A 25790-nucleotide genomic window follows, 5' to 3' on the forward strand; every position below is an offset into this window, starting at 1 on the left:
TATGTACTTACTGTACTTGCTATTATGAATCTTTTCATTTCAAGCAATTAAACAGTTGTGCCTTAATTACCAAATGATAAAATATCCAGGATTAGTCACTGTTTCTTGTGACTTTTTCCTCATTTCTCCTGCAACTTCCTTTCCCATGCGCGTACTCCTCCCTCCCCAGTATTCTCCCTTCAAAGAAATTCAATCCTCTGCTCATCTGACCTCCCACATCAAACACATGAACGTGAACTGTCCCATTTAAGGAGAGCAGGAGAAGAGGCAAGCTTCTAGGTGAAGAAAAGGAGCAACACATTTTCTTGTGCTGAGCGACAGAGGGTGGAGGAGATCATTCAAAAGTAAAGAGGTAGATACAAGAGTCAAGTACATAGGAAAAAGAGCTGAACCCATGAGATCAAATGAGATTGCTCAGACTATTCAGGAGAAAGAGCAAAGGCCCTTGATAAAAATCTTGGGAAATCATCCAAGACGGGTGAAAGAGGAGCTACCAAATAAAATGTTGGAGTAGTCAGTATGCTTTGCATCCCAAGCGGGATGGAGCTCTGCCTGGCACCTGCAACCCACCAGCGTGGCCCTTGGCTGCCACAGTTCTCCCCTCAGGGCACACACACACCCCCCTCCACAGATATGCAAGGAAGATCCTGAGAGCCAGGAGGGCTACTCTGCTTTCTGACTCTGTTATTCGCAAGAGGGGAGAATGTACTTCTTATGTAACACAGTCCCCTTTGTAGTGAAAGCAGCACAGAAAGAGGAAGATGAAGCTGCAGCCACAACCCAGCAGGACAGAAAATGCAAGATGTCAGACATCTGGCTAGAGCAAAATGGCAGATATCCCAGCCAAAACACGGGATTGTGGCAGTTTGGCAACATGCCAAATTCCATGAACACACACAACCATGGACTACACAAAAGGACTTGCCTACAATCCACTCTACTGACCTTATTTCCTTACAAGATACCTACCCGAATTACCAGTAAAACAGTTATGGTTCCTGGCTCCACAAGCTGTTACCACCTACTTACACTGAAGGTACACTTGAACACACCCCTAGATAACTTTATTTTGATAATGTGTTTTATTGAACAGAATCTCAGTTGTGAAACAAAACTGCCAAAATTTGTATTTTTGACTTCTTGCTTAACTTTTTCCTACAAAGATCCAACTAGTTAGTGCCAGGCAAAATTCCTTATGTTACACAGTACTGATGAAATTAATTTTCCTTCCTTAACAATACTGCGTATTGAACCAGCCAGAGGATTACTTCAAATGGCAAATTTTAAACCTTTTGTTTCTACTTTTCCTAAAACAATATTTTTTGAAAAGTTTAAATTGTAAGTGTATAAACAAATTAGCTAATCCCCAGGTAACAGCCATAATGAAAGTAGCTACCATGCCAATAGCTAACATAATACTAGATGTTTGTGTAAGTGATTATATGACATGGTGGATTAAAAAAATTAAGAAAAAATAAAAATTAGTTTTAGTTTAAATTGGATTTTTATTTAAAATTGAAAACAGATCTCTTTTTAAAAAATGAATATATTTACAATGAAATTTGAAATTAATCTATGTGAAGGCCTAAACTTAATGAATTAAAATAATTTAAATACTAAAAAATACAATTAAGCAATCTGTATTTGCTGCCAAGCTTTAATGAAAGTCAAACTACTGAACTGGTGGAAGTCACTGGCTAAGCAACTTGGAATCACAGCTTGCTGAAGTGCTAAGCCAGCTTTTGATAGCAGTGGCCTCTTCTGCAAGTGCAGAAAGACCATTTTCCTCATTTCAGTTTATTGAACTAGTTCAGTTCAATGACTAGTTCATTCAGAGTTAGGAAACCAACTGGGAGCTGAAAAAGCATGAAACTTCTTTTTCTCTTCCAATCTATGAATGAAAACAAAGTGTGAGAGGAAGAGATTTACAAGTTCTAAAACTCTGAAAGACATGGTGACCAGAATTAATCAGTTCAATTTACTAACTACAGATATTTCCTTTGTTTAATAAATTAGTTTGAAAGGCAAACCATGTTTTGATACATAAAAATAGTGTATCCAGCATATTTAAAGGTAGATTTAATAAAATAATTAAATTCTGTTTTTGTGCATTTTAATCAACTTTGAACTTCCATCCAAATAGAGCTTAACACAAATCACAAATAAAAATTCATCTGGTAAAAAATAAATGCATAAATCATTAACCTAAATATAAATTAAGCGATATAATTGCTTAAATAAGTGTATTGTTAGCAAAAAGAAACATCTTTAGTTGCACATCAACATGTTTTAATGGTTACCAACCAATGAGAATCAACTTTGTTAGGAAATAACTTAAAAGTATGACTAAAATGAGCAAAACACTATTAAAATTTATTATTTAGATCATTATTAAAATCGGTTATTTAAATCCTTTGATTTAAATCAATTCATGCTATTACATGAGCTCATTCAAGCAAAGTGTTGGGCAACCCTGGAAGTTGATAAGGCCACTGCGGAGAAACTAAATTAATCCTTTCAGATGGTCTTCACTGCTGAGGAGGTAAGGGAGATTCCCAAACATGAGCCATTCTTTTTAGGTGACAAATCTGAGGAACTGCCCCAGATTGAGGTGTCATTAGAGGAGGTTTTGGAACAAACTGATAAATGAAACAGTAATAAGTCACCAGGACCAGATGGTATTCACCCAAGAGTTTTGAAGGAACTCTTATGTGAAATTGCAGAACTACTAACTGTGGATGTAATCTAATTGCTTCAGATATGATCCCGACAATTATAGGCTGGTAAGCCTGACTTCAGGACCGGGCAAAATGGTTGAGACTATAGTAAAGAACAAAACTGTCAGACACATAGATGAACAGAATTTGTTGGGGAAGAGTCAACATGGTTTTTGTAAAGGGAAATCATGCCTCAATCTACTAGAATTTTTTGAGGTGGTCAACAAGCATATGGACAAAGGGGATCCAGTGGATATAATGTATTTAGATTTTCAGAACGCCTTTGACAAGGTCCCTCACCAAAGACTCTTAAGCAAAGTAAGCTTTCATGGGGTAAGAGGGAAGGTCTGCTCATGGATTGGTAATTGGTTAAAAGATAGGAAACAAAGGGTCGGAACAAATGGTCAATTTTCAGAATGGAGAGTGGTAAGCAGTGGAGTCCCCCGGGGGTCTGTACTGGGACCAGTCCTATTCAACATATTCATAAATGATCTGGAAAAAGGAGTAAACAGTGAGGGGGTAAAATTTGCAGATGATACAAAACTACTCAAGATAGTTAAGTCAAAAGCAGACCGCGAAGAGCTACAAAAGAATCTCACAATACTGGGCAACAAATTGGCAGATGAAATTCAATGTTGACCAATGTGCATTACTTTACATTGGAAAACATAATCCCAACTATACATATAAAATGATGTGGTCTACATTAGCTCTTACCACTCAAGAGAGAGATCTTGGAGTCATTGTGGATAGTTCTCTAAAAACGTCCACTCAATGTGCAGCGGCAGTCAAAAAAAGTTAACACAATGTAGGGAATTATTAAGAAAGGAAGATAAGATAGAAAATATATTGCCTCTATATAAATCCATGGTACGCCCACATCTTGAATACAGCATGCAGATGTGGTCACAGATGTGGTTGCCCCATCTCAAAAAAAATTATTGAATTGGAAAAGATTCAGAAAAGGGCATCACAAATGATTAGGGGTATGGAATGGCTGCCATAAAAGGAGAGATTAATAAGACTCAGACTTTTCAGCTTGGAAAAGAGACAAGTAAGGGGTGATATGATAAAGGACTATAAAATCATGACTGGTGTGGAGAAAGTAAATAAGGAAGTGTTATTTACTCCTCATAACACAAGAACTAGGGGTTCATTTGGGGTCACCAAATGAAATTAATAAGCAGCAGATTTAAAAACAAACAAAAGGAAGTATTTTTTCACACAATGCAGTCAACCTGTGGAACTCCTTGCCAGAGGATGTTGTGAAGGCCAAGACTAGAACAGAGTTTAAAAAAAGAACTAGATAAGTTCATAGAGGATAGGTCCATCAATGGCTATTAGCCAGGATGGGCAGGGATGGTGTCCCTAGCCTCTGTTTGCCAGAAACTGGAAATGGGCAACAGAGGATGGATCACTTGATGATTATTTGTTCTGTTCATTCCATCTGGGGCACCTGGCACTGGCCACTGCTGGAAGACAGGATACTGGGCTAGATGGACCTTTGGTCTGACCCAATATGGCTGTTCTTATGAGTGAACAACAGCTTTTAAGAAGAGTGCTATATAAATGTGTGTTTCAAAAATCCTGTGCAGAAAGAAATGCGAACTAGAGATATCAATCACATCAGCCACTACTAAAATATAACCACCTCTGGGGTGATCTAAACATTTAATGTAACACCACAATGCATGAAGGAGTTTAAAAAAAAAAAACAGTAAAAAACCCCATACAAATTTAGTAAAATTCAACTGCAGAAGAAATTTAAGTAGAGAGAATATAACTGTCTAAACTGGAATTTGGCCAGATTAAGAGTAGAGGTTCTGCTACCAGTAAAGATCCAAATACTCCTTTCATGATCACAAGTGGTCAGGATCTCATTTCTCTATTTTTGTGAAACATGGCACTTCCATCAACATAATAGTCCCTCTACCTAGCTCAATACTGACAGGAAATAATGCCATCTACAGAATCACCTACACCATTTCCTATAGCCTTTAATTGTTCCTTGGAGGTCTTCCATGCATTCCAATTCAGTTGAACCTGTGATATCCAATAGTATCACAGTAATTAGATTTTTTTTTTTTTAATTAAAATCATAGGGGATGAAACTCATAGTTCCAGCACATCCCCCTCTTGCACGTTGTTCTAGAACAGTGGTGCGCAAACTCTTACAGTTCCACCCCCCCTTACCAGTAAGGGAATCCATCCATGCCCCCTTCCATTACAGCACAGCTAAGGCTTCCTCAGCAGCAGAACTTGGGCTGAAGGCAGAGTTGGGGGCAGAACTGGAGATGGGGTAGGAGCTGGGGCTTGAGATGGAGCTGGCCTGGGGACAGAGAGGGAATGAGGGCAGAGATGGTCTAGGGGTGGAACTGCGCCTGGGGGCAGAGTGGGGCTGAAAGCATGGTTCCCTCTCCCTGACCTCTGTGGGGGCTGGCCCGGGCCCCACCATGTGCCCCACCCCCGCCCACGAACATTTGTCCGTGTCCCCCTTGAGGGGCATGTCCCACAATTAGGGGACCACTGTTCTAGAAGCATGAGGAGGTAACCACAGTGGTAGGGTCAAACAACTGCCATAAACTGAGTGGAAATCTTGAAACCTATGCAGCTCATCCCCTCCTGCTGGTACCTAAAAGCCAGGGTAGGGGCAAACATGCTCTGAAACGCTACACAAGCCTATGGAGACTAAGAAGAGAGCACTTACCCAGGGAACGCATCACTGACTGAGATGGAAAGTTTTTGAGACAAAGAACCCTTATTAACATTTTGGCATCATAGCACGGAGCCATACAAATGATGGGTAGTTAGTGGGCTGAACTATGCAGAAGAATGGTTTTCATGTTTGGCGAACCCACCCAGAAAGCAGCTCCACAACTGAGAGGAGCCCAAAGGGGCTATTTAACTGCAGTGTAGACTTTAGGGCTCAGGCTGGAGTCTGGGCTTTAGGACTGTAACCCCTTAGGCTGAGCCACACGAGCATGAGTCAGTTGGCATGGGCCAGCCATGGGTGTCTGCAGTGTAGACATACCCTATGGGTTTTACAGCTCATACAGTTTTTGCTGTAATTATTTCCTTTTAAAAAAAGATAATTAAAAAGGTAATTAAGATACCTGTTGCAATTTTTCATTCTCCTCCATGTATTTTCTGGCAGCTTCATTAGTATTTGCTACCTGAATTTCCATAGCTACCTGAATTCCCATCTCTTTTGCCAACTGAGTAATAAGGGTGACAGTACGTCTCAATACACTGAGGAAGAAACACAGTGAGAATTTAAGCATCATTACTTTTCCTAATAGGATTCTTTGCTTTCAGTTAAGATTTATTTTAGATGTAAAGGTGAACAAAATGCTTCTATAAATAAATTTAAGAGACTGTTTAGGATCTTAAATTAATAGGACACATGCATAAGCTTAATGTTGACAAATAGTTAAAATTAGGACTTGAAAAGTGAAAAACCTTTCAGGACCTGAATTCCAGTTCTGAATGTCAACTGTTCCAAAGGATAACATTACACATATTTAAAAAGTGGGGCAGGGACCTCCACTGCTTACAAGGTTGAAGGTGCTTGTACTGTTATTTAATGTTATAGAAGAAACATAGAATCCTGAACTCAAGATTCAGGTGCTAAGATATTATGGTAATAAGCATGGTATAAGAACCCTTGTAGGAGGCAAGGGTAAAAGCACTTTTCAATTTAATTTTAAAATGTATTTGTAATTTTTGCATATTACATCCCATGTATTCTATTGATGATTTTGGATCTAAACATTTGTTTTGTATTAACACAAATAATAAAATACAAAAACACACGTTGACAAAAGTGTGACAAAGTCTGAGAGTTTTTCATTTTAAAGTGATAATTACTTCCAAGATATCCAAATATGACAGCTCCCCATAATTCTGACAAGGAACACACACCAATTTCACCTCCCTACCAATGCTTCAAAAGAACACTTGAGTCTAAGTGGTATAATTCAGGTTCTCAAAGATCCTCTTTATTCTGAACACCCACAAACTTCCACTTCATTTTGATGCATCTTTCCCTCCTTACATTACCAGAGCCTTTCGGCAATATGTTACTGGTTCTGTTAAAGCTGAAGGCAGCAGTGAGCAAAAATTACTTTGTAAGATGGCTGCCTGGATTCATAAATCCAAGTGGTTGCCTCACCCTTGTTCTGGGGAGAAGCGTTAACAGACCTGTTAACCTTTTATGCCTGGTCTACACTACACAGTTAGGTTGGTTAAAGGCAGCTTACATCGATCAAAAAGTTTGTGTCTACACTACCAGGTCCATTCTGCTGATGTAACTTGCCTGCTTCATTGACTTAACTACTCCCATCTCTGCAGGGGGCGTAGTGCTTAAATCAATGTTAGGTCGACGAAGAGGCAGCGTAGACAGTGTTGCTTACGTCGACTTTATTGGCGTCCATGAGGTATCCCACAATACTCCACTGTGACTGTTCTGGTGAACGTTTTCAACTTTGTTGCTCAACAGCTAGGTACACAGGAAACAGCACCTCTCCTGTTAAAGCACCAAGAACTTTTGAATTCCCATTTCCTGTCTGTTCAGCATGGAGAGCTCACCAGCCAAGTGGATCATGGTGATTCAACGTCCCAAACGCGCTCCAGTCTGGAGTACACAGGAGGTGGTGGATCTTATTGGTCTGTGTGACGAGGAGTCTGTAGAGGCACAGCTCCGATCCAGCCGTAGAAATGTAGACATCTATGAAAAGATTGCGTGTGGCACTGGGGACAAGGGCTACACTAGGGACATGCAGCAGTTCTGCGTGAAAATTAAAGAGCTTCAGCAGGCATACCAGAAGAAAAGAGAGAAACAGTCATTCTGGTTTTGCAGCGCAGACATGCCACTTCTAAAATAACCTACGTGCAATTCCCATCAACGACCCCAATAGCAGCCTGGATACCTCTGAGGAATTGGAGTCCTAGGCCACCACAGGCAACACTGAGTTGGTCTTGGACTAGGATGAGGAAGAGGAGAATGGAAACAAGTGAGTAGCGGATCCATTCGCCCAGAAAGCCAGGAGCTGTTTGAAACCCAGGAACGATCCAGCCAGTCACAGAACAGCATCGTGGTCAAGTTTGATGCCGGGGAAGGCATCTCTGGTGAGTATGCAACTCCAGCTAATATTTTGGGGTCACATTTTCTTATACTCTTGTTTATTTTTTTTTTAAAATGATGAGGAACAGTGGCTATCTGCTTCCCAGTGGCTGCACCAGCTAGGCAGAGGGAGCCCCATGGATAAAACTGTTTATGTGCAGAGGGATGGCCTGGGAATCCTCCATAGAGATCTCCAGGAAAGATTCATGGAGGTATTCTGCAATCTGTTGTAGAAGGTTTCGGGAGGGTAGGGTGGGGGGGGCCTTATTTCTTCCACCACAGTAGGGCACTTTCCCACACCACTCCAATATTACTTCTGCTGGCATCATTGCAGCATCTGTTCCCTTGCTGCCTCTGCTACCCTCAGGAGGATGATATCAGCTAAGGTCACCTAGGGGAGATGGTGGCAGTTTTCATTTCAATTACTCGGACTGCAAACAATAGTGCACATGATTCCCACATTACGCTTTTTTCTGGGAGCTATCGGGAGGGGTCGCTGCTTTAGCTCCGTGGGGAGAGACAGCAACAAACAACAGCTCTCCGTGCAGTTCCCTGCTATTTGCTGCTGCTTCTGCCCACAGATGCAGCTCCCAGTTTGCCAGCTCCCGCAGCTGCCATGCAGGTAGGGGGCCTGGTAGCACCAGGTGACCAAGCAGGTCCAGCAAACCCTGGCAAAAATCTGGGGGGGCACGTGATTCCATGTGCCCCTCTCCACGTGTCGCCTCTGGCTTCTGCCAAATAGGGAGGGGTGTCTCGGGCTTTCAGCCTCACAGTAGGTGCCTGCTCAGGGCTTCAGCCCCGAGGGGCGTGCCTGCCGGGGCTCAGGGCTTCAGCAGGAATGGGGAGAAAAGTACCCTTTTCTGTTTATGTACTCTTTGGCAAGGTGGTCTGGTGCCAAGATAGATGGCATGCATATCCCTATTGCCCTACTGCAGCTAGGGAACCCCACTGCAGCAAAACCATCCAATACGTCCTGCATATTGCCAAGGGACTCACTACCCTCAACAAAACATGCAATTAATGGCCCTGAATATTTGGATCACAACAGTCCCCACCATGGATTTACCAAATCAAAATTGATTCCCTACTGACCGGTAAAAGTCTGGCATTGCAAGCTTCCACACAGTGATTGCCACTTGCTTTTTCTCTGTCAGAGCACATCTCATTTTAGTGTTGCTGTGCTGCAGGGCTGTTGGGAGCCCTGCACGCAGCTCCTGGAAAGCGGCCTTGCACATACAAAGTTCTGCAGCCACTGATAGTCATCCCATAACTACATAACAAAGTGATCCCACCAGTCAGCACTTGTTTCTGGGTCAGAAACGACGCTCCATTGTGTTCAGCTGCTGTACGACTGCCAGCAGCAATCGGGAATTGTTTCGTTCTATGGCTTCCAGCATGGCTGCTTGAAGGACATTGCCATGTTCCATTCAGCGACTCCTCTCGTCGCTCTGAAAATACTGCAAGATAAGGCGCGTGGTGTTTGTAATCCTCACAATAGTCACTGCTGAGCGGGATCCAGGCTTCTCAGGAGATGGCGCACATGCAGCTTTGTCAGTGTTTTGAAAAAAGGCATGAAATGTTATCCGTTGCAGTTGAGATGCGGGGGAGGAGGATGCACCATGGGACGCTGAAGCCAGGATCCCAGTTCCCCCATGAAAATGTTTTGGTTCCATGAGTCATTGAAAGCCCTTCCCAAAACCCCATGGGGAGTTGCACTGTGGGATAGCTACCCATGGTATACTGCTATCAGCATCAATACAAGCACTGCTAGTGGGACACGCTCCACTTAGTTTCGTGTGGAAATGCACTTCTGACTTAATTATTGTGGCAGCTGGATGTCAACTTAAAGTTTGTAGCGTAGACATACACTTAGGCATGGAGTAGAGTTCATCTTTTCCCACTTCCTCTTACTTTTTGAGATGGACAGGTTTAGTTGAATGAGTTTGTTGTATCGCACTCACTTTTTTACTATACATCCCATTCATATTCAGGTGGCAGAGATAAGATTATATTCTATCATGTTTACTATTGTGTATATAAAAATGAGATAATGGGCTCCCAAATCATGAAACAGGCACCTACAGAGCTTCATGAGTTGAAATAAATTAATGTAAAAAACCAAGTTGGGCCCAAAAAATTAAGTTGAGCCCCTTGTTGATAGTCCTAGCACAGAGGCCAAGGAATCATGAACAATTAACCATCCTTTCATCCTTAGATGTGGTCCCTCCAGGGCAGGGTAGAAGCAAGACGAGGTAATGAGATTGTGCTATTGTGACTTGTGTTCTATAGGTTAAAATAAGAGTTTTCAATTGAAAGAAAATATTTCAGTCTGTAGAGCTATCAACTTAGCAACAATTGTGGAAGCTTTCATAACCACCTTGGGGGAGGGTCTCTAACCCAAGATCTCTCTGAGGTACTGTTATTTTTACCAGACCTTCTCAGGACTTGGAAGCTCTGCAAAGAAGTGCATTGTGGCCGCTGTGGAGATGGGGAGAGGCATCTTCCTCAAGCCCCTGCTGCACAACTCTCATCTTCATTCATAGGTGAATATGGTTCCCCTGGTGCGCTGAAGGACCAGCCTGACTAATGTCATCAGAATCTGAGACTTCCTCGACTGTGCTCGGTGGGACTGGTGGATCCAACACTGCTTGTCCAGTGCATGAGGCTGTCAACCCGCTATGTCCCCACGAGGTTCCAGAGGTGAAGGCTGCTTTGCTCCCTGCCTCTCTTGCTTATCTCAAATTCGTGCTGTGAGAAGGTTCTCCATGCCCATCGCTATCCCAGGACTGTTCAGACTTCAGAAATTGGGCCTCTCCCTCACCTCCATGCCCCACTTGAGTAGGGGGAACGATATCCAGGCAATCCACCTCTGAACAGTAACTCAAGAACAGCTTATGCTTTCTTCACACCATCCACTTCCTCACTAGCATGTCTCACCCTGATACAAAGTGGTCAGACCTTTTACCCCCTGCAGAGGGTGGGGTTCCCAGTGCACCAGCTTTCATTCCACCGTGGTTCCATGGTCCACTGAGGACTTAATCTGGGGGCTCCTCCATGGAGCAGTGAGCACAGGCATTCTGCGGGCACAGTTCATGGAACGCAGTATTTGTCCCCCGCGAGACCCTAGACCATGCCTACTTCCACAGACCAGGTTGCAGCCTCTCTTCTGGCTCCTCCACAACCTCCTGCTGAGATTCTGGCTGCACCTTTCTCCATATCTTCTCCTTTATTAACTCCTTGTCTATGACCTGATGATGTAACAGGACCTTTCAGTCAACTTCCTACCGGCACTGGCCAAGAGCCATACATCAGTCCAGGAAGAAGCAGCTTGACAAAGAGGTTCTCTATAACTGTGATGCCTACTTTTGGTACCTATGTGTCTCAGGTATTTGGGCAGAGTTCCTCTCGGTGGCATATGTCAACTCCTTTGACTGCTTTAACTGAGTAGTGGGCACTGACTAGATTCACTACTCAATGTCCCCATCTGTTGCCTTTGTTTTAAATCAAGGACAGGCACTCCTGTTCTTTTCATTATTTGTTTCATGGAATTAGTTGATCCTTGGTCCTGTGGCCCCCTCCCTTGATTTAGTGGGTGGGTCTTTAATTCTAGGTAGGCTCTGCCCATCTTTCCTTAACATAAATGGGCTAGCTACTATTGTTAACACAAACATTCACTCAGAAATTTACACTGATCTGTGTTATTAGCTGCATAACCACTTAAACCTGCTGAAAAGGATATAGTGGTTAGCCATCTCTCAGAAAGTGCTCAATAGCCAAGCATATGCAGTCTGTCTTGGAGGCTGGGAATATTGCTCCTAAAGATCCAAGCTCTTGCTGAGTTTCAGTGAAACAGTCAAGTTAGAGTTGAGCCTAGGTTCTCAATACCAACATGCTGACTACTAGAATTATTTTAATGGTGCTGTAACTTATTTACTGCAAATCTGCAGTTAAAAAAAAAAAAATACTCATAACTGACAAATTCCAAGAAGGAAATCAACAGTTATAGAAGTCAGAGAGATTATCTAGTCCCATCGTACTGCAAGTCCAAGTCTGTTCCCTAAAATACATTTTCTATTATCCTATCTAGTCTAGATTTAAAGTCTCAAGATTGGGCTCCTACAACTTCCCCATGGAAATACCTGCTGCCAAATAACTGCTTGACTGAGATGTTTCTCCTAATGGTCACCCCAAATTTTCCTTTTCTAGTTATATCTGTGTATATTACATTCAGTAATTCCTTTTCACTTTTAGCATTTATACTATCTTAGCCAAGCCATCCCTATTTAGCTCTTTCAATCTTTTCTTATAAATCTGTCCATCCAGCTTTCTGATCTTCTTGTTACTGCCTTGTACAGTATTTATTGTACGAGAGACACTGTCCACAAATTGGAATAGTAAATTTTATACTTACAGCCAGAGAAACAGAGAGAATCCAGAGATGTAAAGGTTTCTTTGTGACCTAAAAAGTTTCATCTGAATATGATCATAGGCATTGGGGTTGATATTTGCAGCCTTTTCGGTCCCATGTGCAGTTGAGTATTTCTTCACTTCTCTAATAGCATCTGAAAACAAAAACAAAAATTGTTTTGTCTTGTTTTTTAATGTGCGTTTGTGGCTCAGTGTATTAGGCTACTGTGTAAGACAGAGCTCTAGAAATATATGCAGTCTCTTCAGTCCACAAAAGAAGCAAAATCCCTTTAGTGGCAGTACCAACTTCAACGGCCCTTGAAATGTGCCTGACCCACCGGAAGGAATCATTGTGGAGTGATTAGGTAGTTCAGTCACCATGCTAGATCACGGTCCTCTGACTAGATACAATAGTACCAGCTATGATGGTATCTTTTGTACCTGCCCATTAGGAACTGGACCAAGGCAAAAAAATCATTCCACAAACACTAGCAGAGTCACATCAGATGGTAATGACTTCTGATACTGCCAACGCAGACCAGATTCCAGTTGCTTAGCGAGCAGTGAGAAAAGCAAAAACGGATCTCCCTCCCATTCCCTAAGGATTTCTCTTGCTAAGTAGATGTTGCATATATGGTTCAAATTAAGATTTGATCAGACAGAAGCAATGTTTATATTTCCTTTACACTGTAACTATGAAAAAAGTATTTACTGGAGCCCAATCAAACATAATGAAATTTATTCACATTCACTAACGTATACAAAAAATCCTTTCAGATGAGTTGTACTATTGTAAATAGTGTCTAAATACAGTGTGGGCGAAGTATGTTAATTTACCATCTTTTCCTATGAAACGTAAGTGGCCAACAGCCTTGGCTGCAATCAGCAGCATCTGAAACTAAGAGCTGGTCTATACAAGAAAATTAGATCGACCCAGCTCAGTCACTCAGGGGTGTGAAAAATATACACCACTGAGTGATTTCGTGAAGGTGACCTAAGTCCCCTTGTAGACAGTGCTAGGTTGAGGAGGACTTCTTCCCTTGACCTACTACTGCCTCTAGGGGAGGTGGATTACTGATACCAATGGGAGAACCCCCTCCCATCATCAGAGGTACTGTCTACAGTAAATCATTGCAGCTGTGCTGAAGTGGCATCTCAAGTGTACATAAGCATTAAGCCAGGTTGGGCTAAATTAATATTGGAATGGGAGACCTCCCAGGAGCACATAGACAGTGTAGGGGATGATGCTGGCAATTCAGCAAGTCACATTCTTCCCTCCAATGCATTATTGAACCAATTCCCTCATCATCGTGTTATGTGATGATTTGCTGCTGGATTCGCCATCTTTTGGAGACAAAACTTGGGGTCATCATAAAACCCACTTTTTTAAAGAGTAAGATATTAATCCTAGTTTCCCAGTCAGATTTCAAGTATCAAATTCTGATTACCTAACATATCACTTCCAAGGTAAAGGTACCTTTCACTTCCTGTCCTAAAACTCTGAAGTATCAACACTGTGTGTTGTTAATCTGCTGCTGCATTTCACTTTACAGCAAAGCATCTGCATGTCACTACATACAAGCTACCATTATAATAACCTTCTTTTTCTACATGCACATAACTTGTAAGAAGTTCTGGAGTTAAACTTTATATTGAATGTATTCAAACTGAAAAGATCAAACCAATTTCCATCCTTTTATGCCATGGGAATGTTCAGGCCTTGCCTTAAGACAGCTGTATTACAGTTTCACAAGGATACCCCATATTTAATTTCAGCTCAAATCTGCTTTTCCTTAACAAAAAGTTTGACCAAACTTTACTCGCAATCTTTCCAGTTGGAGCTCAGGGAGGAAAATAAAAATCCACCAATTTTTTCTATTGTATTGACATTCTCCACAATATCTAGTTAAGGTTTCTGGAGGTCTTCTAGAATAGGCACTTTAATATTATTTATATTTTAGATGTCTGTACTTGCATTACTACAAGTTAGTTTATTAAAAAGAACATTTTCCAGTCTAGTTTTCTTTTTGAAGTTTACTTCTTGCATTTCTTTCATTCATCCTAGACAGTAAATCTAGTCAGTTTCACTTTGTTTAAAGTCATTTAGAATTACATAACATTTTTCACCTCAAAGCATTTTACTAACTTATCTCCTCTCCTTCTCATGCAAAAGAATCACTTCCATCACCAAAGACAGTAGATGTTCATCAGCACACAGAAACCCCGCAGAGTAATTTGTGACAGAAGTACAATGAATTTAGCCATGCAGAATGTTATTGCCCAAGCTCAGATTTCACTAGACTTTGATGCTATTCTAAGGTTCCAATGTTTTTTTCCCCCTCAAAACCAGCTGTGGCCAGCATCTCAGTTTTATGCCTAGACTGAGAAAAAGCACCTCCAACAGAACACTGCCTTTTCCCCATCGTTCTGGGACATTATTTCAATGTCAGTCCAGAGAAAGGTTTCAGAGTAGCAGCCGTGTTAGTCTGTATCCGCAAAAAGAAAAGGAGTACTTGTGGCACCTTAGAGACTAACCAATTTATTTGAGCGTAAGCTTTCGTGAGCTACAGCTCACTTCATCGGATGCATCCGATGAAGTGAGCTGTAGCTCACGAAAGCTTACGCTCAAATAAATTGGTTAGTCTCTAAGGTGCCACAAGTCCTCCCTTTTCTTTTAGTCCAGAGAAAGAGTGCCACCTACTGAACCATCTTCCTACCAGCACTTAAGCGTTCCTTGGAAATCTACCATCCAACGACTTACGTATCTTAATCATACTTGGCTTGTAATTTCTGATGGCACGACAACAAGTGGTCTGGCTGAAGTTCCATTTGTTCTCCTGCATCATCACAATACTGTACTATTGCGTATGTGTTACTAAGTCTGCACACAAAAGTTTAAATGTACCACCTCCAAAAAAGTGTTTGAACTGAAATTTAAAGAATATCAAGAATGTTTCTAGTCATGTTCAGTTTGTACTCTGTTTATCTATTGCCCATGGACCCTGTGTACCCTCTAAGCAATTTTCAACACACAAGAAGAAAGATTTACTACTTACCAAGAAACAAAACAATCAGTAGAACGATTATTGTTAGGAATGCCTTATTCCAATAATTTGCTATTTTATTCCATACTGGAATCACAAAGATCTTCTGCCATCTGTAAAATAGCATTGTGTTAATCCCCCAAAAATTAAACATTAGAAGATGATCACCTTATACAAGAGTTTATCAATAATATTAATTCATAATAACCAATCAGCAAGATCTAGTAACAACTCTTTCAACTGCAATTTAACAGTGTTGAGCTAACTACAGTTTTGCCTACAACCCAATTTAACTTCTCTTAAACCCCAAAACAGAAAAGGTTACAAACTGTGTTTATTCATATTGAAAAAAAAAATCTGTTACAAAAATATTAGCTATTTTTCAACTGTAGATTCTTTTGCCTATAAACTTAGCTTTACTACTTGTATGCTCTACACCCATTACAGAACAGAGAACTTCAGGGGAAAATGCATAATCCATAGTGTGCCATTTAATTTTTAGCTACCTGCAAATAAGCTTTTTCCTAACTCACCTGAAAAGACATCTGTAAATCATAAGATCCCCACATTAAAATGAAATAAATTGACAAAAAATAGTGGCTGTAACTCATTCTGCCAGAGTGATTCCTTGCCAGAGGGCACATCTTTTAACAACGAAAAAGCTCTCCACCTCATTGAGCAATTCCCCACTGGGCACCTCATTCCTCCTTAAAAATGAAGAGATGTATCCTACTCTTGGGTTTACATTTTAGGGGAGGGAGTTAACATCTCTGGTCAAGAGTAAAGATGTATACACTATGGAAGCCATTCTCTGGAAAATGGAAACAAACCCCTCACCCCGCCAAATAATGTTTAAAAAACAGTGGTCTTGGATGATGAATGTCATGGCTTTGTTTTATTTAGTCATTCAGCATTAATGGACAGATCTGCAAAAACTTCAGATTTTCAAAGCAAAGAGTACAACAGAAGAAGTCTGGAATGTTTAAATGAACTGCAAACCAGTAAGAGAGAAACTGGAAGACAGAAGGCCCTATTTTCTGCTGGTGTAAACTGGCATAGCTCTGCTGATTGCAAAGGAGCTATGCCAATTTACATCACTAGATTATTTGGCCCAAATCTAGTAGTGGTTTATCATCTGAGAATTATTCAATGTTTGAGCCAGAGGATTTCATCAGAAAATAATTATGATGCACAAATATTTTTAAAATTTGTATTTTGTTAGGTTGTGTGTGTTCTGTTGGTTTGCATCTTACTAAGGACTTGATCCAAATCCTCTTGAAAGTAATGGGAAGTCTCTTCAAGGAGAGGAATCTCTTCATCAATCCTCAGGTGAAGGATTTAAAAAATTTTGTGCAATATTATCCAAATAAATATCATATAAATATAACAAATTTCCATTATATGCAGAAGATGCTCAGAAGTTGTGCTAATTTAAAAAAAATGATTTAAGGCAGATATGTGATTCTTAAAGGAGAGACTAAAGGTTGAATCCCAAAAGCAGAAATTCTCAATTTTTATATGCTGGACCACTTAAGATAGAGACCCTCTCAGGAACAGCTGCCTTGCCAGTGCTGCCCTATGTCAACTATAACATTAAGTTACATAAATATTAGATAAGCACAAGATAAAATAAGTTTACTTTAATGTGATGCCCTCCACCCACTGTATCTGCTTGTTTCTCACCAGGAGTAGGAATTCACTAACTTCCTTTCACTGCCTATAGTCACAATGCTGTGATCTTCCCAGGTTATAACAGTATAAACGTGGACATTCTCTCCCCCTCATCCACCCCCCTGCCCTCCCAAAAAAAGTTTTGGAAGGGATTTATTAGGAGGAAACTTCTTCTGTGCACAGGTTATTCCAGACATTTGATTCCTCAAAAGCAGTAGATACTGACCACTGATCTGATCCAATATGGCAATTCCTCTGTTATGGGTCACTTGGCAGCTTGGTTCCATCCGTCCAGATATTTGTATTTTGGTATTTTTAATATACTCACCGGACAGGAAGTTTTGCTTATTATCAGGATTTTAATATCTGTTCATTAACCCAAACAAGCACAGGCACACAGGAGCGCTGCTTGAACAGACAAGCGAGGGCATGTCCCCGCTAGCTGCGGCACCAGTCGTGGCACCAGCGCTGGGAGAGAGTTGTAGTGCTGTAAAGTGCCAGTGTAGACAAGGCCTGAGTAACTGAAACTTTCAAGAACAATAGGACCACTTCTTGCTTCAACTGTCACAGCAGTTAAAGCAGGTACACACACAGCTCACAAGACCATCCAAAAGTGCTTTGCAGAGCACAACTTGAAAGCCACTGCCCAAAGGTATTGTCACAAGTGCTAAACGTCATCTTTGATCCAGCAAGATTACTGTGACAGTTTTGTCAACGAGATAATTAAACATGTAATTTAAATCAAAAAAGGATTTTGTTCTTTCAAAATAATGTTTTAAGAGACCTGAATGCTGCAAATCAACCTCAGAGCTAGCACAAAATAAATTGGACACTAGAAGAGCCCAATATATCCCATTATACTCTGGCTCATTTGTGCTATAATATATCAAGCATTATGTTTAACATTTGAATGAATACTGGGAGCTAGTAGTATTGTGGGTTAATGAATTACTCATCAACTGGGAAGACAACTGAAATCCTAGTTACAGCATAAATGAAACTGGGTTTAATGTTTTAATTCACAGTGAATATCTGCGTACATCATAAAACCAGATATTCTTATTCAACCTGTAATGACATCCATACAGCAGCTTTCTTTCTACAGATTATCACTATAGTTTAGTTTAACTTCCAGAATACCTTTTTCAGTTATGCATAGCTTTCTTAAATTTCTTTGAGCTGAAATTCTCCATAGGCTGCTATGTGCTATGGAGTGAAGAGAACTGGCTTTTGTAAAAACTGTTTTTTCAGGGTGTTATAAGTCTTCTAACAGTTGTCTTTCTGGTGGACTCTCTTTGGACTACCACCTTTTATTAGATCCATCAGAGGGGTCCCGATAGTGGTAAAAGCCAGGGACAAATCACCTAGCTAGTTCAAGAAAGCATCTTACCTCTTTCTTTGTTTAGAGAATGGAACATGCTGACAATGCCTACACTATAATAATCAATGGCTCAGGTTGGCTTCCTCCCTCATTATGACCCAAGTAACTAACTTATTGATTGGCCAGATTGGCCGTGAGCCCTCACCCCTCAGCCAGCAACTGAAAAGAGCTTGTACTTGCCGCACATAATCATCTCAGTTGTTGCTATATATATTGTCCAAATATGCAATGGCATACTGCTGATGAGGTCTGAGAACCTTGTCCATTAAATGTTGCAGCTGTTCCATGCAAGCCAAAAAGCACTGTCTGGAAGTGGAAGACCCTAAGGGGTATCAGGAAGGCTGTTTTTCCTTGTGATTCAGCAGCGAAGTAAAATCTACTGTAGTGAGATACTTGGCAGCTCCTAAATGTTTCAACAGCTCATCCACTTGTGGCATAGGGTATGTTGTCTTGATATGGTGGTGTATTAGTCAATTCCATCTGGGTGCAGTGGAGAATACATTGCAGAAGGCCTCAACGAGATGTAAAACCTAGGCTCTTTGTTTAGGAAACTGGCACCCATCTGCACTTGTGCAGACTCTTGGTAAACGGGGGCTTGAAACCCCAGTTTGGGTTCTGGTAGGTGAGAAGCATTAAACATCCCTTCCCTGGTTTTCCAAGGTTTATGCAGGTTCTCACGGGAAACACTGGTTTCTTCCCTCCTGCCAGGCAGGCAGACTTTGTAGTCCACAAGGCTAACTGAAAAACCACTTCAAAAGCCACTTGCCACCTGGCTAGCACTATGGATTCCATGCTAGGGAGTAGCAAAAGTACTCATTACCCAGGTTGGAAGGTCAGTAGGCATGCATCCTGGTTATGTTTGTTCTTGCAAGCTCCCCCCTCCCGCCAACAGGTTTTCACAAGCAAAACTCCCAGACTCGAGGCACTCCCTGACATGGAGAACATACTGGGCCATACTGGATATCATCTGGCCATGGTGTTCCCAGCCCTCATATAGGAGGTCAAATATTCCTCAAGGCTGTCACCTGTATAAACAGACCAAAGGGAGAGAATGCAGTGGAACCTTGGGGTACCTCCCTTATGACAAACAAGAAGGGAGGAAGTACTGGGTAATTGGTCCCAATACTTGGGATCAGAGGACAGAAATTGTTTTTTAGCATCACTTTAAGGGTTTTGTTGAATCTCTCAACTAATCCATCTGTTTGCGGATGGTAGACATAAGTCTTTGGAGACTTGATCTTCAATAGGGAGCATAAGTCCTCCATTAAGTGGGATGAAAAGTTGGTCCCTTGATTGGTCAGTATGGGGGGGGGGGGGGGGAATCCTTGCTCAAAGTTCCAGGGCAAGTGCTGTTGCCTTTGTGTAGTGTAGTGGGGATGGCCAGGATCACAAGCAAGAGTTCCTTGCCCACCACACTTTACTCTAGGAGTTTTACAGGATCAGTCTTGATTTGCCTTAAGGGAGTTTTGATCGGGCGAATGAGATCAAAGGAGCCTTTGGGGTAGTTAAATGGTACTATGGACAAGAGACCCAGTATTCTCTGAGCTAATGGTGGTCAGTGGGCCAGCAGAAATGAGTCAATACATAGACCGGGAGAAAACCTTGTCCAAAGTGCCCATCAGATAGGATGTCATGAGCTAGCTGTAGGAGTGCCCGGTTGTATAACGGAGGTACCAATAACTGGATCTTTACCTCCTCAGTCTGTTTATTGCATTCAACTTGCTATAGGCATACTTCACAGATTATGAAATGGAACCACTGCCTCCGACATCAAAATTTCAACATTTACAAACAGGAATTTGATCATAAGCCCTGCTCAGTGTAGGATTCCCCGCCTCCCTCCGGTTCACAGACAAAACTTGCATCATGAGTCAGGGCTTCTAAATCTGGCAACAGTCATCCACTGGCTACTGCCTGTCTGCATCCTGGATGGGTGTCCAGTGGGCCTCAAACTCCTCTCATAGAGATCCTCTGGTTCTCTTAACTCAGCTAGTTCTACCAGTCCAGGAACAACCCTAGGTGTTGACACTAGGTCAGTGGTTGCGGTCTCTGGTTTTCCTAACTTGTGGATAATTTCCCGAAAGTACCACCAATCCCAGCCAGTAGCGACACGGTAGACCAGCACTGAGGATATAGCCACTGGGAGCGTATCCGTATGCCGACACAGTCTTCTGGAGTAGGCCTTCACATCCCCATTTATGCACTGGAGGAAGATGGTCAGGGTAAAAGGGACCTCAGGTGAGACTAAGGGAATCTGTACCAAAGTCTGGCCACATCCTGAATCCAACTGACACTACACTATTGTCCTCCTGGTCCGTTATTTTGGTGGGTCCTTACTTCTATGCTATTCTTTGCTGTCCATACCTCGGCACACTCTTACTCCATAAGGGGGCATTCTCTTGGGTTCTTAGCTGCCCACACAAGAAACAAGTTACCATGTCATGGTGTGAGCCCATTTTCTTGACCAAGGACAACCCTGCCTGTTGTAGGTGTGTTTGGCATTTAAATCCGTACTTAGTCTCAGTAGCTGGGACAGGGACCAACTGCCTTGGTTACGCTTTGTCCAGTCTGTTCCTCACCTGTCGCTGTGAATTGCTCAGAGTTAGGATGAGGAGGTGTCATCTTAACGGAAAGGGCACATACTTGACATCTTCTGCTGATCAGGGACATCTCCTGACTGGGCTTCACATCAGACTGGTCAGCTTTCTAGCCCAAGCATGTCCTTCCCCCAAATCCCTGGAGGTTCCTCAACAGCCATCAAGTTTTCCATCACCTTAGTTAAAGACCCTGGGTGGTCCCCCAGTGGGAATTATTCATATGAACTGCTCAACCATTATTAACTCATCCACCTGAGTTCCAGTTTGCTCCTCTGGCTGCAACCACCACCAGCAAATGGTCCTTCAATTTCTGGGCCACCCACTGTAGCCATGTTCCCGACAAATATGTTTCTGACTGCAAGCAGCACCTGTGTCTCTCTTCACTAATATAGAAAAAGTCCAGGATGGCAGCCTTAACCAGTGTATAATTCTGTGCAGCCACTGGGTCACGCCCTTGGTAGTCTGCCTGTACTGGGCAGGGTCCAATGTTCTGGAGGCCATTGGGAGGCCACTGCCATCTGCTCTAAAGTGGACATCTTTCTTGACATCAGGACCTGTTTCAATCAGCTTCATATATACCAGTGGCAGCACTGGCCCTGGGCTCACGGCCAACTGCTGAACCCCAGCTGCCCCATCAGGTTGTAGGCCCATCAATCACTATTGTACCAGGTTTTGTTGCAGGTCCTTCTGCTTGGTTGTCATCTCTCATAGCAGCTGATGATGTTGGCTCATCTGCAGCTGTTGTGGGGCACCCCACTGTTGCAATAGCTGCTGAAGGAGCTGTTGTTACTGAGTTGCCTGTTGTTGCTGGCTCTCTGTTAGCCACTTGCACCACTGCTCTGGATCCATGCTGCTTGGGTTTGTCTATCTCTCACGTGCATGGGCTTTCAATCTCCCCCAGTTTACCCTTGTGTCGGATTAGGAAGCAAATGCCCACATTCTCCACCATGTCATAGGTTGTATTTCTAAGACACCCCCTTGGGATGAGAGTGGTCACCTCTCTTGTCCCAGACATCCTTCTCTGGCTGTAGGCATTGCTGTACTGCCTATTCGGAGTCTGAAGTGGAGCCCTCCGCTGTTAGTCTTAGGGAGGCAGCTCCCCCTTTCTTCTGGGTATAATAGCAATCCAAAATAAAGAAATTAAACAAAATAATCCTGTAAAATGTTGGAAATGATTAGAAAAGGGGTAGATAATAAGACAGAAAATATCATATTGCCTCTCTATATATCCATGGTACACCCACATCTTGAATATTGTGTGCAGATCTGGACGTCCCATCTCAAAAAAGGTATAATGGAATTGGAAAAGGTACAGAAAATGGCAACAAAAATTATTAGGGGTATGGAACACCTTCTATGAGGAGAAATTAATAAGACTAGGACTTTTCAGCTTGGAAAAGAGACGATTAAGGGGGGATAGTTTATGAAATCTGGACAAAGTAAATAAGGAAGTGTTATTTACTCTTTCTTATAACACAAGAACTAGGGGTAACCAGCAGTGTACCCTCTAATTTTTTACCTGCATGTGTGGAATGAATTTTATTATGGAGGTGATGCATGGAGGGGATGGGGCCAAGGGGTTTGGAGTGTGGGAGAGGGCTCAGGGCTGGGCCAGAGGGTTGGGGTACAGGCTCTGGCTGGGGGAGGTGAGCTCTATGGTGGGGCCAGGGATGAGGGGTTCGGGGTGCAGGAGGGAGCTCAGGGCTGGTACAGAGGGTTGGGGTGTGGGGGGTGAGGGCTCCGGCTGGGGGTGCAGGCTCTGGGCTAGGGATGAGAGGTTTGGGGTGCAGGCTGCCCCAGGGAGAGAGGACTCCCTCCAGCCCTCTCTTGCGACAGCTCCAGCGGGGCGGGGCTGGGCTAGGCTGGGCTAGAGGAGGGGTGCCTCTTTCCACCTGTGTGGCCCTTGATAGACTGCTGCATGGCCGCTTGGCATCTTACAGTGAATTTAGGTAACCAGATGAAATTAATAGGAAGTAGGTTTAAAACAAACAAAAGGAAGTATTTCTTCAGGCACTGCACATTCAACCTGTGGAACTCTTTGCCAGAGAATGTTGTGAAGGCCAAGGCTATAACAGGGTTAAAAAAAAAGAACAAGATAAATTCATGGAGAATAGGTCCCTCAATAGCTATTAGCCAGAATGGGCAGGGATGGTGTCCCTAGCCTCTGTTTGCCAGAAGCTGGGAATGGGCAACAGAGGATGGATCACTTGATGATTACCTGTTCTGTTCATTCCTTCTGGGGCACCTGACACTGGCCACTGTCAGAAGACAGGATACTGGGCTAGATGGACCATTGGTCTGACCCAGTATGGTCGTTCTTATGTTATGTTCTGCAGCCCACAAAACACTCCAGGCTCAAATCATTTTTCCTCAGAAAGCAAAAGGTAAATAATCTCTACAAAGAGAGCTGGATTCCTAACCTTGAGTGCCTTAGGGGCCCAGGCTGCATGCTCTGTGATTTGATTTAAAAAAAAAAAAAAATGAAGTAAAGATGGTCCTTCCACCTCTCCAGAGGGTCCAAGCAGCTGAAGCTCTTCAGCAGCTCTGCTGGTAAGCAGTCCCTGCTCCAAGGGGTTTGGGAGACCTATGTTCCCATTGTGCTTCTCTAAGAGTGCCATCCTGTGCTGTGTTTGGATCCTCCCTTTGAAGGAGCTCCTCTCCAGGTTTGAAGGGCCTCACAGGGGCACTGGATTTGACCTGACTGTGCCCACAGGATCTCTTTAACCCCTTCCTCACTGGCCTCCCACCACTGCATAGTACTGGCAACTCTATACCTGACAGTTTCTTAATCACCTAAGCAATGAATTTGACGCTTCCCCCAAAAAATGTTTCAGAGAGAAGACAATAAAACTATTTCAGAGAGTCTTCCAAGCCTAAGGATAAACATCCCTCTTTTCTTTCATTCATCCTCAAAGCCTTACCCAAGACACTGAATTCAGTTCCTGTGCCAGCCAGAATGATGCAAGTCACTTCTTTTTCCACAAGTGGAGCATGTTGCCTTCACAATACTTCCAGAGGCTCATACCTCCCTGCTAGCAAAGGTTTGTGCCCAAATATCTCAATCTCTGGTACCATGCAACCTGCTAAAAAGCCTACCCACACGATGTGACCAGTGACAAATCTATTTAGAAATAAATATAGCTGTCTGGAATGGTACCATTACAGAGCAAGCACAGGACATACAGTTGTTTTCCAGAACTCAGACAGTAATGACAATACTTCTGTTGGCAGACATGATGCCACAGGACCCACCCTTGCTAAAGGGGAAACACTTGTCTGGCTAATGAACACAGTGTAAATCCAAACTGAACGAGATCTAAAGTTGTGCATGGGTGGATGGAGGCTAAGTGAGGCACAGATCCATCAAAATATTGGGAGACCGCTCAAGGAAGATTCTTACTTCTGCCTCAAGCTTCCACCACTCTCAGAGAAAAGCTCTTCCCTACTAGCTCAGCCCCTCACATCCAAAAAGAAACTCTTCCTCCCAGTCCCCTACAATAGATTCCTTTTCCCTCCAACTCCCAAGTCTTTGATCTTCCTGCCAAATTATACCGTTCGGCTCACTCCAGCTACTAGGCAGTCAGTCAGCAGCAATCCAATCAACTGTCCAGCATGCTTCCATTTGTACTCTGTCTCGTACTTCACTGCTTTGTCTCAGTGAGTAATCTGTGAGGCCTGAACCTCAGAGATTCTGCTGCAGGGCCTGATCCAAAGCTGACTGAAGCCAATGAGAGCCTTTCCATTGACTTCAGTAGACTTTGGAACAGGCCCTTAATCAGCTCTTGGAGTTGTGAAGAAATATGGATTTAGGATTCATCTCTCCCTTTTGGCAGAAGAAAAGGAAGTTGGAATGCTCAGGGACTGGGCAAGAAACCCTTCTGGGTGGCTGTGGCTACGTACTCAGGGCAGCAAGTGGAAAAGTTAGTTGTACTGGATAACTACAATTACAGTAATTTCCGGAAGCACAATTCAGATCAAAATGAAGAGATCACTATGGACCTACAGCATCTCTCTCTCTTAAATCGTAAGGGAGGAATTCAGATACAACAGCAATGGGAATACAAAACCTTACACTAAATATAAATCCTAAAATAAATGTCACAGCTCTAACTGCATGAATGATGCCTCTAGAATTAATCTTATTTTGACAATTCTAAATTTGATTTGACAGAATAAAAAAAATTAATCTAAATATATTTTATGCCAACCCATCACATTTCCACTTGTAAGGTCTAAGATCGGTTGAGAACCATTTCAGCATTCCAACCTGGTGGAGATCAGGTATAGCGTAAGTTCTCATGCTAGATTTTCAGAGGGCGTGGGGGAAATGGGATGTCCCATTCCACTCTGAAGTATCAACTATTAGCGGATGTATACATAGCAGCAGCAACAGATGCTGTGTGGAAGTGTTGTTAAGCAGGTGGAGTGGCTCTCTAGAGAGCTGAACTTCGTTAATACAGAAACTAACAATAAGATGACAAGCGCAAACCCCAGGAAGTGGTTGAGTTTTGACTCTACAGTGTGTGGAATTCATTTTAAGAATAGGACAGGGAAAGTCATCCTCCTGCTCAGGTTACTATAAGAAGTCCACAGATTAATTAGTGGGAAAAGTTACCTTCTTCATTCTGACGATGTGAACTGGTGTCTTAGGCCGCAGAAAATAAACATATTTCATAGAAGGTTATGCTATATTCTGAGGCAATAGTAAGTTTTCTACAAAATGTTACGGTCTAATCCTCTAGCAACATTTTTGGAGCTAACAGGGCTCTCCCACACAGGGGAAAAAATAAATTTACGTGATCAAAGGTAAGCAGTGGTACGAGAGAAAGTTGTTTTAAGAAAATTAGGTAA

The 25790-nt window shown here is 42.5% G+C and overlaps 1 protein-coding gene across 2 annotated transcripts in view; it reads right to left on the reverse strand.

Moving 5' to 3' along the window:
• LOC144275810 (B-cell receptor-associated protein 29-like) overlaps positions 1 to 25790 on the reverse strand; it is a 53962-nt gene that overhangs the window by 26230 nt on the left and 1942 nt on the right. For both annotated transcript variants that reach the window (XM_077835352.1, XM_077835351.1), the window contains exons 3-5: positions 15303 to 15403; positions 12251 to 12401; positions 5831 to 5966 (exon numbers count right to left, since the gene is read on the reverse strand). In XM_077835352.1, the coding sequence (XP_077691478.1) occupies positions 5831 to 5966; positions 12251 to 12401; positions 15303 to 15403 (388 nt within the window). The remainder of the gene's footprint in view (positions 1 to 5830; positions 5967 to 12250; positions 12402 to 15302; positions 15404 to 25790) is intronic.

The sequence above is a fragment of the Eretmochelys imbricata genome, chromosome 1, assembly GCF_965152235.1.
Source record: "Eretmochelys imbricata isolate rEreImb1 chromosome 1, rEreImb1.hap1, whole genome shotgun sequence".
NCBI lineage: Eukaryota > Metazoa > Chordata > Testudines > Cheloniidae > Eretmochelys > Eretmochelys imbricata.